The sequence below is a fragment of the Barbus barbus genome, assembly GCF_936440315.1.
Source record: "Barbus barbus genome assembly, chromosome: 26".
In the NCBI taxonomy this organism is placed as follows: domain Eukaryota; kingdom Metazoa; phylum Chordata; class Actinopteri; order Cypriniformes; family Cyprinidae; genus Barbus; species Barbus barbus.
The window spans coordinates 10,748,866-10,762,499 of NC_136754.1; the positions used below are offsets into that span (position 1 = coordinate 10,748,866).

Here is a 13,634-nt window from a genome sequence, read left to right on the forward strand (position 1 = left end):
AATATTAGAGACATGTGGATCACGTGTGGGGGTGTGCAAGTTAAAGGGTCAAGACATCACGCATCACCATCCGCTGAAAATTAACCACAAATGAAATAAATGATAGAGCTATGATGCAACACTGAGCCATGTATACAGGCAAGCGTATTGTACCACAGAACATTTTATATATATATATATATCATTATATATATTATGCAGAAGTTTTGGCTGATTTTAAATTTTTTTTCTCGCAAATGAACCAATGAGGTGGCTGGTTGGGTCTTGGGTTTAAAAATCAGCCGTTCCTGAATCATTTAAGCATATTTACAAAAAACAAAAAAAAACAGTTCCTCAACTGTATATAAAAGAAAAAAAAAAGAAGAAAAAAAGAAAAAAACATTCACACAAAAATATAACATTTGAAATAATTATTAGCACCAGTGTATCAGGTAAAAGTCTTGCTACGCCAATGTACAAAGTTGCATAGTGTTGAGTTTTGCTCATGTTAATGCGTTTTGCAGGACACCAGTAATAAGCAGCAGCGTCTGAAAAAATCAAAACAAACACAAAACTGAAATGTCTGGCAACCGTGAAATGTATAAAATCAGCTGAGCCATGCAGGGATTTTCTCAACTTTTAGTACTGAACTATTTATATACACATGAACTGAAATACTGTATTTACGTGTTCGACTCTCTCTCTCTGTACCAAAACTAGCACGAGGGGCGAAAGAAGATGCGCATTACGAACAAATTAAGATTCCTTCACTGTTAGCTTTGAGCGAATAGCGTTACCGATGATGATATACACTAGCTTAAGTAGCAAACTTCCTCAAACAAACGCCTTGGATTAGGTTGGAATTCTGATTCGATTGTAAAGGTTTGAGAGGAAGAGCTGGAGGTGGTGCAGTCATGTGGGTTCAACTCAAGGCCTCTAACAGCTCACACACACACACACACACACACACACAAACATACGCACAAACACACACAAAACACGGCCATTACTTGGAGTTCTCTTCACGTAGCATTTCTGCATATCAAAAAATTCAAAGCTGCTTTTGTCTTCTGTTTGTAAAACATGATTTCGAAGAAATGTGTAGAAATACAAACAATAACCTAATAAAAGGAAATAAAATGCGAATAAAAGATTTCGAAAACAACACAAAGCCTGTTTTGGTTGAGGGTGGAGGTCTGTGGAAGAACACAGGGAGTGTAAGGTGTAGCGTGGAGAGCTTAAGGCCGCTCCAGAGACGGAGTGTTGAAGCAGCCTTCTGGCAGAGTGTTCTTGATGTCGTTGAGATTAATGATGTCCGCTCGAATCTCTCGGATCTGACGGTCGTAGTCGCTGATCATATCCTCCTGGCTCTTGGCGATGTCGTTCAGCTCCTTCAGCTTCCTGTCCAGCTCACTTCCTGCCATCTTCTCCTTGGCTTCTTTTAGAGCACTATCGATCTGATTCAGCTTGCTCAGATCCACCTTATCGATGTTGCCTGGAAGAGGATAAGGTGGTGTTATATTAAAATGTGTGTTAAGAGGTCATTACATTTCACAGAAATGAGTTCTTCTTGCACAATATAACAAGGAAAATTAAAATTATCATCAATACGGACAATGGTATAAGCTAAAAATGCTCGAGCTAAATATTTTCTTTTCTTTACCTTTTGGTTAGCCAGATAACATCTATTAGCCTATTAGCTTACCAGGGTTATTAATATTGGTAACACTTTAGTATAGGGACAAATTCTCACTATTAACTAGTTTTTATTAGCATTATTAACATATTGGCTGTTTACTAGTACTTATAAAGCACATATTCTGCATGTCCACATTCTACATCCTACCCAATACCTAAACTAAACAACTATTAACTAATTAATAAACTAAAATCTATTAATAAACAGCAAATTAGGACTTTATTTAGGCAAAATTCATAGTTAATTGTTTGTTAATAGCAAGAATTGGACCTTAAAATAAAGTGTGCCCATATTATATATTATGTTATATTATTGGAATTAGCTTTTATTTGAATATTTTTTATATAATTATTTTAAGATTTTCAGTTTTCATTTAAATTTAGTTTATTTCATTTTTTAAAAATATTTATATTTAGCTTAAATTTTTAGTAATTTTAGTACCCATTTAATTTCAGTTAGCTACAAAGGCAACATTTATCATTTTCAGTAGTTTTTTTACATACATATATATTTTTTTACCCTTTATTGTTATAGGACAGTGTAGATAAGACAGGAAGTGGGAGTGTGAGAGAGTGAGAGTGAGAGTCGGGATTCAAACTCGAGATGCCTATAGTGCAAAGTTTTTCATTTAATATTAATATTTAATTTCAGCTTTGTTTTAACAACTGTAAACTATTTTTAGTGGTTCTAATTATAGTTCAAAATGGCAATAACTGGAAAAGCTCAACAAAATATCACGATAACACAACATCTTTGAATAAACATTGAGGAAGGGGGATGAGATCTTGCATGACAGACAATACACACAGTATGATTTCAAACTTTTTTGGTTTCAATTATTGGTCATTGTTTCTGTCACAAAAATGTGGATTGTTGATTAGCAACTAGAGAGTCTTACCGAGCTGGCCTAATAATTCATTGATTGTGTTCAGCACTGTCCTGACAGCGTTTTTGGCTTTTCTGGCATTGCTCTCAGCTTCTTTAGCATTATCAGAAGCCTGCGGAGGAGAGCAAAGTCAATACAAAGCTAAAATATGGCTATAAAACAAGCTGCACACAAATAGTCAAGGCTATAACCCACCATGGCCGCCATCATCATGTCAGCATCCGCCTCAGCTTTCTTCTTCTCCAGCTCTTTCTCAGCAGCTGTGAGCTGGTCCATCATGTTGTTCACCTCTCCATCCAGTTTCATGGTGTCTTCAAAAGCTTTTTCCGCATCTACCTTTGTCTTTGCCGAACCCTGATTAAAAACAAGCAAATTGAATAAAGTAAGGTACTGTTTGATAAGGAAACGGACATCCCACAACTTTATGGTTTTGATGCTCTTCATCTGAAACTCAACATGTACCTTCTGCACATCATTAGCGATTTTCTCAGCTTCCTCTGCCTTCCCCTTAGCTTCTTTAGCATCAGCAGCTGCATTGCCTAACGCTGCCTCGGCCCGTCGGGTCTTCTCATTGGCTTCATTGATTGTCGCGTTGATTTCTGGAATTCGCCTCATGGCATCCTCAGCAGCAGTTTTGTTGTCATTCACTCTCCTGTCAAAGTCTAAAAATAGATTTTTTTAAATATATTATTTAAATATTTAATGTTTTTATTTTGATATTTAGAACTTTGTTCTCTCTCTCTAAAATATAAAATATCAAAATATAAAAGTTATTTTACACAATGACCTCTAAGGTTGTTCAGTATGTCCTGTGCCTCTTGGAAAGTAGATTTTCCTTTTTTCGCCGCCTCTTCAGCCAAAGCCTTTGCTGCGTCTGCACGTGCCAACAACTGATCAGCCGTCTGAAGAAAACACAGGTGGAAAAAGAGTTGGAAAACACAAAGGTTGAGCTTTTACACTGCTGTCTTCAATGACATGTGTAGCGAACATTCAAAATGTGAAATTCTGCACTTACAATAATTTACTGTTTATCATGAACATACTTATAGGAATGAAAATCAATACTGTGGGGAACAAATACACAATATGTTTCACAGCTAATCTAAAAATAATGCTATTCATAAAATGCCAAGCTTTATCAAACATCTCAAAACGTAACTCACACTGTAAGCAGGTTTCATAAGAACAATGTCTGAGTTCATGGTCCAGCTCTTTCATTAAGATTAGGATGAGACTATAGACTATGACCAGCGCCATCACTTGTCTCTCATCAGTATCATTTAAGTGGCTCCTGGGCCTCATGGCATGTGCTTGACTCTTACATATTAACTATGTGAAAGAGCTGCAACTACATATTCTCATTGTTTCTTTCTTAGACTCCTATGACTGTATTTTAAAAACTAACTCCATAGAACCAAGACAAGTACATTAAAAGTCAAAAAGCATATGTACCTGTTGCTCAGTCTTCCCTTTTTCCAGTAGTTTGCGGACTTCTGTCTCTTTGCCCCTCAGGTCCTCTCTCAGATCGTTGTACTCCTTCTCAGTCTTGTCTAGCAATTTGTCCAGGTCTGAAGCCTCCTTCTTTATCTTATTGGCCTCATCCTGAGGGACATTCAAGAGATTGGATTATAGTTGCATCCAAGTTGATTCAGTAAGAATTCTAATTCATTATGAAACCAGCACCTCTAATGTTTTGGTGTCGATTGGGGGCAAGCTGGTCAGGTTAGCATAGATCTTCAGAGCTTTGTTTCCTGCCTCTTCTGCTTCAGCATGTAGTTTAGCAGCCTGCTTCTCCAGGTTCTTGGCCAGATCCTTTGCTTCAACATATCTGAGCACATTTGAACAGCATTTTAGACCATCTGCATTTGAAATATTTTCTTAAAATCAGATGGCAGAATATTGACAAGACAAGAAAGTCGCATAAAATGTGATGCCCACGACATACTTCCTATTGAGTTCATCGATGTCGCTGCTTGTTTTGTTCTCGCCGTCGAGTGCCTTCTTTAGCATATTATAGGCTTTAGTGGATGTGTCATTGGCATCCTTCGCGATCTTCTCTATCTGATCTGCATCTGCTTTATGTCTGTGTAAAGAGCCACAGAAAAATGTTAAATAAAACTGTATTAGGTGGTATGAAAATATTAACAGTATGAAATATTGTAACTCACTTTTCGGACAGTTTGCGGGCTTCCTCTGCCAGAAGTGTCATATTGTTTGGATCTCCAGAGGTTGTGGGTATTTTAATGTCCTATGGGAACAGACAAAATGAGAAATATTGGCAACTAAGAGACATTTTAATGGACTCTACTACCATTAGCTGAAGGTATATGTGGAACATTACGACATGCTCTCTTGGCGGTGTAGCAGAAATCTCACCACTTTACTGATGGCCTCCTTGGCTTTGTCCAGCTCCTCTCTAGCAGTGCTGATCAGGTTCTCTGCGTCACGGACTCGGTTACGTGCTCGATCTGCCTGCGTTCCTGTGTTGTCCACAGTGTTCTTGATGTTCTGCAGTCGGTTCCACTGGTTGTTCAGGGTCTTGTTGATGTTGTTTAGCCGGTCCAAAAGGCCTTTATCCACTTCTGTATGAAAGATTAAAGAATAAAGATGATGCTATGTAAAATGTATCTGCTCTACTATTAAGTGAAAATATAATGATTCGATTTCCTTCCCTTTTTTTTTGGCTTTTTCGAATATCTTTTAGTTCTTATTTCATGTATTTATCCAATTTGAGGTCCTATTTATTATTTAAAGATTATTTTTTTAAATAAATGTAAATAGCGGATGTATAGCATGTGATACTATTTAAAATAATATTTAAAATGATAATTATAATTACTATTAAAACTAAGAAATATTTAGAAAATTACTATATTAACAGACAATACCTTTGCTAGCCTGAGCCTCTTCCAGTAAGTCCATTATGGTTTTCTCTGCCTCCTTCAGTCTGTCCTCAAAGGCCTTGTCACTCACTGTATTCTCAGTGTTGTCCAGATTATCAATCAAATTCTGTAGGTCAAGAAGCTTCTGTCTCTGCTGGTTCACCTGCACAGAAAAAAATGAAAAAAAAAAATGAAAAAAAATCAGAGGTATTAGAAGTTGTCTGTTCTGTTATTAAACAAAAAGTGCTGTGTTCATAAGATTACCCCTTACCTTGTCTCTGACCAGGCTGTAACAGTTGGGACACTGCTGGCAACCTGGTGTGGAGCGGTTGTAGAAGTAGTTCTCCTCACACATGTCACAGCGAGCTCCCACAAAGCCTGGGAGACATTGACAACGACCGTCTTCCTTGCACTGAGCAAACTCAGAGCCTTCTGGGTCACAGTCACAAGCTGCAAAAACAAACCAATGGTAAATGAACAAATCTAAATGAATAAAAGTAATTCTGCATTTAGTGCTGATAAGGCAAAATAACAGGACAACGTACGTTTGCAACCCGACGAACTGAATCCAAAGAAGTTGACCTCACAGCGTTCACATTGTTGACCTGTGACCCCAGGCTGACACTCGCATTGGCCGCTAACGATATCACACTGACCGTTTGTGGAGCCAATAGAGTTGCAGTTGCATCTGGGGAAACAAATTTAAGAATCTGTTGTAAACTTGCAGGTTTGTCGAGGTCAATGAAAGAATAAGAGAGAGAAATAACTTGAATACCGTTCACAGCCCTTGCCGCTCTGTAGGTTGTAGAATCCGGGATCACACGCACTGCAGTCTCTGTTAATGACATGGGGAAGACACTGACACTGACCCGTCACCTGAGAGCAGGTCGTCTTCCTGTCCACTGTACCGTACGGAGAGCACGAGCATGCTGCAGAGATGGAAAAATAAAGGTTTAAAAAAATAAAACAAAAATTCATTTTTAAACATTTTAAATTGTAATGTTTCACAATATCAGTTTTTAATGTAGTTTTAATCAAATAAATGCAATTTTGATGATAAGAGACTTCTTTCAAAAACAAATCTTACCGACCATAATCATCTTATTTTTGTTTTTTATATATTTTATTATTTCTAAAAATACTGCATTACTGTGAAATATTATTACATAAAAATATATTATTATTATTTTTTTATTTTTTTACATTTTACAATGTAATTTTTTTCTGCAAAGCTGAACAGCCATTACTTCAGTCTTTACATAATCCTTCATAAATAATTTGAAGGTGCTGATTTGGTGCTCAAGAAACATTTATTATTGTTATTATTATCAGTGTTAAAAAAAAAAAAAACTCTTGTTCTGCTTAACATTTTTGTGGAAATTGATATAATTTTTCTGGATTCTTTGATTAGTTCAAAAGAATCAAGAACATTCATTTCAAAATTGTCTTTAACATAGTAAAGTCTTTACTGCCACTTTTGAAGAATTTAAAGCATTCTTGCTAAATAAAAGTATTAATTTCTTTTTGAATGGTAGTATTTTTTGTTTGTTTCACTTACGTTTGCATTTGTCAGCTACATTTGCGGCACGTGCATCACCGTAGAAACCCTCTTTGCAACGGTCGCAGAAGACGCCGGCAGTGTTGTAAATGCACTTGAGGCACTCGCCCGACTCTCGGTTACAGTTGCCCACAGCATTGGGGTCAATGTTGTTATTGCAGCTGCAGGCACGGCATGCCCTGACTGGACCATTCTCACCAAGAGGGTCCCCAAAGAAGCCATCATCACATAGTTCACACCTCTTACCTGGAGACAATTAAAGTTGGGGATGATCATGTGCCATATTAGTGCAGTTTTATTTACTATATTGAAACTCCAAACAGATTGAATGCTCAGAGCCTGTACCAGTGGTTCCAGTTGGGCAGTTTGTACAGACCACCTCTTTGGTCTTGGGCACCACGGCACACGTTGCACCTGCGGGGCAGGGACAGGGTTTACAGTCTGAAGATGAGCCGACCGTAGAGTCACCATAGAACCCGTCTTTACACCTCTCGCAGCTCATGCCGGCGGTGTTGTGTTGGCAGTTACACATTCCTGCAAGTACAAAACAAAGTTACCATGTAATACCACACATCACCACAAGATGGAAACATTATATAAACATATAAAGGCAAAAGTAGCACTACTACTCTGATTACTGCAGTCTAATATGTACACAGTGAATTTTGTGTAAGCATGGCCTATTTATAAAAATCCCAAAATATGTATTTTTACAGCTCTTAAAACATTTTAGACCTTTAGGCCAACATTCTGGGTAAAAAAACAGCCAAAGTACTGACATTATATGATTAAATCACATTTTTTTTATTTAAATGGCTTTCATGTTGCATGCATCCAGAGTACATGACCTTCTGTAATTCCCCCATCCAGATAATAAATAGTGAAATCAATATCCAGTCTCCTGAGAGCAGATAAGTAACTGATATAATCAACACTATGGCAATGCAATACAAATAAGTCAGTTGTGATGACAAACCTGTCACAGGGTCACAAGTGTCACTGTGTCCATTGCAGTTGCAGGGCTCGCAACTGCTAAAGCGGCCCAGCTCAGGTTGGCTCCTCCTATATCCCAGATCGCACTGCTCACAGTGCTGCCCCAAGTAACCCTGAGGACATGTACACTTCTCAACCCAACGAGCTGGAGTTCCAGGGCCACGGCGGGCGGACACGAGGGACACGTTGTCTAAATAACCAGCACCTACAGCAGAAAGATTATTAAGTATCAGTTAAAATGCCCTTAAGAGTCTCGCAACAGAGAACTCAAGGTCATGGTAATCAAACAAATTAAAACACCTTCCTATTTAGTCTTTATACAGTGTCTAAAAACAAAAGCTCTGCTTCGGTGAATTAGTAGACATACTTCTTGCACTGTAGGTTCCACGAATCCTAATTGAAGTCAGATTGTACAGAAGTTTCTGGAAGTCGGCGTGTTTCATAGTGGGTCTCCAAGGATAGTCAGTTGTGTCATGGAGTCTAAATGACAAGAGATGATATTTAACATTTTAAGTACATCAGATAAGCTATACATATGCATAAATCTAGTGAGCTGCAAAAATATGAATGAGCTAATTATGAAAACTAAACATGGCAATTAATGTCATTGTATTCTGATGCATTTGATTTTTATAAATAACTGAATGTATGGAATTTACAACATTAACTTAATTTTCATTGAAGAACCTAGAAAAATATGTATAAAAATATTAAGCATTGCAACTTTTTCATAACAATGAGAGATGTTTCTTAAGCACCAAATCAGCATATTACAAAAATTTCTAAAGGATCATGTGACACTGATTCAGCTTTTATCATCACAGGAATAAATTACATTTTACAATATATTAAAATTGGAAACAATTATTTTAAATTATAATAATATTTCACAATATATTACTGTTTTGGTGTATTTTTATGTACTTGAATATGTAAATCTTAAAAAAAAAAAAAAAAGCGGATTCATTTGATTTAAGCAATTACCAGCCCTAGTTTTAACAAAAAGGAACTCAAAGATCTCACCTAAACACAAAGGTTTGTGTCTCCTCTCCTGGGTAGGAATTGCCCTGGGCAATAAGTGGCACAGCAACACGATGCCCAGCCCCTTCCAACACAATGTCCTCCGCTGACAGTCGAGCATCATGTCGCTGAATCCTGAAGTTCAGCGTGAGGTTCTGACCATAGCTCAGCAGCTGATTACTAAGAAATTTCTCTACAAGAAAATATCCCATATGATTAGACCAGTCTTATTCATTAAACCTTCTGCCCCTTTAACATACAGAGGAAACCACGTGCGATTATACCTGGAGCCACAAAGTAGATGGGGAAGTAGTCCTCTGAGATAAGTGAGATTTCTCGAGAGGTGGGTGACCACTGCACTGTAACGCTAGAGCCATCTCTATGCTGTCCCTTCCAGCCCTCTTCATCTATTCAGTCATACATAAGATATATTATTCATTCTCCATGTCACAACCTTTTGTAACCGTGGCTGATTTGACATTATAGCATCAGCAATTAGTATATAGAGGGTGTTGACACTCTATTGGATGGAAACTCACCCCTGTCGAAGGTAGAGGTGATTTTGTGTATGTGGTAGCCATCAGCACTTTCACACACAGTGGAATGCTGGAAGCAGAAGCATGGAGTACATCCCTGAGGATTTTGGGGGTCCAGATTAAAGTAGCCCAGTTTACACCTGAGAGAAAGACACAAAGGGTTATTAGTAATGAGACAGGCTGATTAGTTCATCTGTGAAGTTCAGGGACATTTTAATTATTGTATTTATATTTATATATTTATATTGTTGTCCACATAAATACAATTACTACTACAGTTTTATTCATTCCTCTCTTTACCTGCTTCAAAACCACCATACGCACTGGCTGTAAACTTCTCACAAAAGGTGTTGTGAAATGCCATTTGATTTCCTCAGCATTAAAAATTACAAATGCTATTTTTGGTTTTGAAGGAAACGGGAAAAGAGGGAGCAAAAAAGTCAAGGAGAAGGAATCAACTGGCTGTTTATTAGTACTTATTAGGCACATATTAATGCCTTATTCTGCAAGACCATATTCTAAATCCCTTAACCAGACCCAGTACCTAAACTTGACCACTACCCTGCTAACTATTAATAAGCAGCAAATCAGGAGTTTATTGAGGGAAAACTCTTAACAGTTAACACGTGTTCCATAATCTAAAGTGTTACCAAACATTCTCACAAAAGGTGTTGTGAAATGTTGTAATATGGTATTTATTTAGCATAAAGTTATTGAAAAATACTGTTTTTTGATTTGTTATAACCTGTGGGGCCCACATACGTGTAGAGTGAGTGAAGTAAGCAGGCCATCAGTTAACATCAGTGAGATCATCGTAAGGCCTCTAAAGACAGGTCACACAAATCAAGAGCTGTCGCTTCAGACACGCACTCCTTTCGTCCTTCCTGAGTCTGTCTTTTCACTTCTCCACCTTTGTCTGTGTGTCTCATGAGTATTGTACTGCAGGGATTATACAGTTCATGTGTGGCCAAACTTGGTGACTGAGAGGAATGTCACAGCCGACATGTGAATGAAAGGGTTAAGAGTTTTTTTTTTTTTGTGCAAAGTGTAAGGCAAAAGCAAGCAGGAGAGCCGGGATTATGGAAAATCAAACTGGAAATGCCAAATATTTGGGATGCATGTTTAAATTAAGGCTGCCAATCAATGAAAAATATCAATGAAAAAAACAAAACAAAATCACAATATCAATATTTGTGGAAAAAACTAAACAAACGAGTTGATTACAACACTGAACTGTTGTAACTATTGTACTTTATTGTAATGATTATTTAGTACTACTGTACAAATGTTTGCTGTCAGTATGCTTTTTTTTAAAGAAATTATTACTTTTAGTTAGCAAGAGCACATTAAATCAAAAGTAACAGTGAAGACATGTATAATGCTACAAAGGGTTCTATTTCAAATAAATGCTGTTCTTTTGAACTTTCCATTCATCAAATAATCCTGAAAAAATATAAATCATGGTTTCTACTAGAATATTAAGCAGTACAACACTGGTAACAACATCTTTAGCACCAAATCAGCACAGTAGAATGATTTCTGAAGGATCATGTGACACTGAAGACTGGAGTAATGATGCTGAACTCAGCTTTGCCATTACAGGAATCAATTTCATTTTGAAATAAATTAAAATAATTTTATTTTTTTGATCAAATAAATGCAGCCTTGGTGAGTGCAAGAGACTCTTTTCAAAAAGTTGTTGATTTATTTTCTTTTTTAAAAATTAATCACACTTAATTACAGACACATAATGAAACATTTAGAGAAGGACCATCACAGTCAACAAGCAGAACACTAGGCTAGTTAAACTTTGGTGACTGCAAGTCTGGAGGCCCTACATGGTCTGGCTGAGGGCTCTCTGCTGGGAAACCTTTGCCATCCCTGAGCTATTTTCTCTTCCATCTGACACTGAGTGTCCTAATTCTGTTTCTCAGACACACGAGTGGCCTCAGAGCCTCTGTGTGTCACCCACATAGGGACTTTCCACAAGAAAAACGGTGTAGACTTCAGACGCCCCTTATAAACATCTCTTTATAAAAGCTTTGACAGACATCCTCATAACAGAGCAGGAGCTGAAAGGCAGACAATCTTTATGGGGCTTGTTCGAGTTAATTCTGTTGATGACTCGCTTCTAATTAGGGCTGTCGCGATTCGTCGATTTTAGTCGACTAATCGATTTTTAAAAATCGTCAACTTCATTTTGCTCGCGTCGACTAACCGGTAAAATACCGGAAGTGGCACATTTCACGGACGAGAATCCATAAAACACATTATTAGACTATTTCCATGGCTGAATGATATATTAAACCCATTTAAAAATCATAATTAAGCATAATTGTGAATTCACAAACGCTATGATTTAATTAAATAATTCTATGCGATGCAGTTCTAACACCGTATATGCTCTTTAATTATTTCCATGCGTGCAGGTTAAGTTTGTGCGTCTCACAGAGGCTCCGTTCACAGTAACTTCACTTTTGCTTTAAAAAAGGATTTCATAGAAATTTGGATTTCATTTCGTTTAATAAAATATTTTTAAGTAAAATTGTTGTTTTTGCGGAAAATTAATCGTTTAGATTAATCAAAAAAATTTGTCGATAGATTAATCGAAATAAAAATAGTTGTTAGTGGCAGCCCTACTTCTAATTTGAGAACATATTTAAACAAACAATCCTAGCAACTATAACTTTGGTCCTTGCGAACAAGTCAAGTATGGACAACACTATCAGCAGGGGTGTTTAAAAATCCATAACATTTGCCATTGTGTGTGTGTGAACATGTGCATGAATGTTTTTCTAAAGTAATGAGTCTGACCTGTCACAGTTGAATCCATCCACATTTTCCTTGCACTGGCAGCGTCCGGTCTGGACATCACACTCCTGTGTGCTTCCGGCTGGATTACAAGAGCAGGGTCTGGATAGGGAAAAGAGGGAGCAAGAAGGTCAAGGAGAAGGAATCAACTGATTAATGAGTCTGCAAATCAAATATAACCTTCTCGAAAAGAAGGACAGCTTCTGGCATCCTTGAAAATTTAAAAAGTGTAAGAAAGTGTTGCAGGTTGGTGGATTAAGCCACGCCAGCATGGATGAGTTAAAGCACTTTACCTGCAGCCTGCCGCAGTCAGTGTGTGGTAACCAGGCTGGCATCTGTCACACTTATCTCCCATCACACCTGGCTTACAGCTACATCTGCCAGTGTTGTCACATTGGGTACTGAGAGAACCTGTAGACGAAGAACCAGTAAAACAAACGGTTACAAAGTCAAGTTATGGGGGCCCGTTCAAATTTACACCAAAACAAAATGATAAAATGAACAAATAAGCAAGCAAAAAGCAAAAAACAAAAATAAAAAACAAGGCAAAATAAAACAAAAAACAAAGCAAATCAAAACAAAACTAAACAAAAAACAAGAGCAAAGCAGAACAAAGCAAAACTAAACAAAAACAAAACAAAATAAAACATAAAACAAAATTAAACAACCATGTTTTTTTTAATGCATCTTCCACCTTGGGCTGGTGCAGTATGTCTTGTTACGCACCAACAGGGTTGCAGCTGCAGGAGAGACAGCGCTGGCCGGAGGGGTCTCTGTAGTAGTTATCCAGGCATCGCTCGCAATTCGGCCCATCTGTATTGTCAGCACAGTTGCGGCAGTGACCTCCGTGACCAGTAGCACGATACAGCTCAGGATCGAAGTAACATTCGGCACTCTTTCCGTTACAGTTACAAGCTGAAACAGAGATATAACTTCCAGTCAGAACTTAAAGGTAAAAACACCCAGGGGTGGCATTAATGTGAACATTACGCACACAATCAAACTTGCAGGCCTACGTGAAATAAATGCTTGAAAAAATATAGGGTGGTAAAGGAACTGAATTACGCAGATGTGGTTTGGCATTCATCAGGATGTTGATTAAGATTTCTGCTTGAGCAATTAGTTCATGAGAGACAAATGGAAATAAGATGGAGGAGTGAGAGCTGTGTGGGTGTGAGAACACTGGGTCTCAGGCTGCTGTACATCAGTTGTGCACATTAGTCATGCATTTCCAGGAAGTGCCTGCATGCATGTGTCCAAAGAAGGGGAG

At 37.6% G+C, this 13,634-nt stretch overlaps 1 protein-coding gene across 1 annotated transcript in view; it reads right to left on the bottom strand.

Annotated features, from left to right (window-relative positions):
- Positions 1–231: 231 nt before the first annotated feature.
- The window catches only part of LOC306846407 (laminin subunit gamma-1), a 57,612-nt gene continuing 44,209 nt past the window's right edge, over positions 232–13,634 (bottom strand). Inside the window, exons 5-28 of the mRNA XM_079379777.1 lie at positions 13,091–13,279; positions 12,658–12,775; positions 12,368–12,466; positions 9,557–9,693; positions 9,302–9,424; positions 9,021–9,210; positions 8,365–8,477; positions 7,981–8,202; positions 7,350–7,538; positions 7,005–7,250; positions 6,222–6,375; positions 5,992–6,134; positions 5,718–5,896; positions 5,453–5,609; positions 4,941–5,146; positions 4,733–4,812; positions 4,510–4,647; positions 4,248–4,392; positions 4,017–4,166; positions 3,352–3,466; positions 3,027–3,226; positions 2,760–2,918; positions 2,577–2,676; positions 232–1,474 (exon numbers count right to left, since the gene is read on the bottom strand). Coding sequence (XP_079235903.1) covers positions 1,218–1,474; positions 2,577–2,676; positions 2,760–2,918; positions 3,027–3,226; positions 3,352–3,466; positions 4,017–4,166; positions 4,248–4,392; positions 4,510–4,647; positions 4,733–4,812; positions 4,941–5,146; positions 5,453–5,609; positions 5,718–5,896; positions 5,992–6,134; positions 6,222–6,375; positions 7,005–7,250; positions 7,350–7,538; positions 7,981–8,202; positions 8,365–8,477; positions 9,021–9,210; positions 9,302–9,424; positions 9,557–9,693; positions 12,368–12,466; positions 12,658–12,775; positions 13,091–13,279 — 3,809 coding nt within the window. The 3' untranslated portion in view covers positions 232–1,217. The remainder of the gene's footprint in view (positions 1,475–2,576; positions 2,677–2,759; positions 2,919–3,026; positions 3,227–3,351; positions 3,467–4,016; positions 4,167–4,247; positions 4,393–4,509; positions 4,648–4,732; positions 4,813–4,940; positions 5,147–5,452; positions 5,610–5,717; positions 5,897–5,991; positions 6,135–6,221; positions 6,376–7,004; positions 7,251–7,349; positions 7,539–7,980; positions 8,203–8,364; positions 8,478–9,020; positions 9,211–9,301; positions 9,425–9,556; positions 9,694–12,367; positions 12,467–12,657; positions 12,776–13,090; positions 13,280–13,634) is intronic.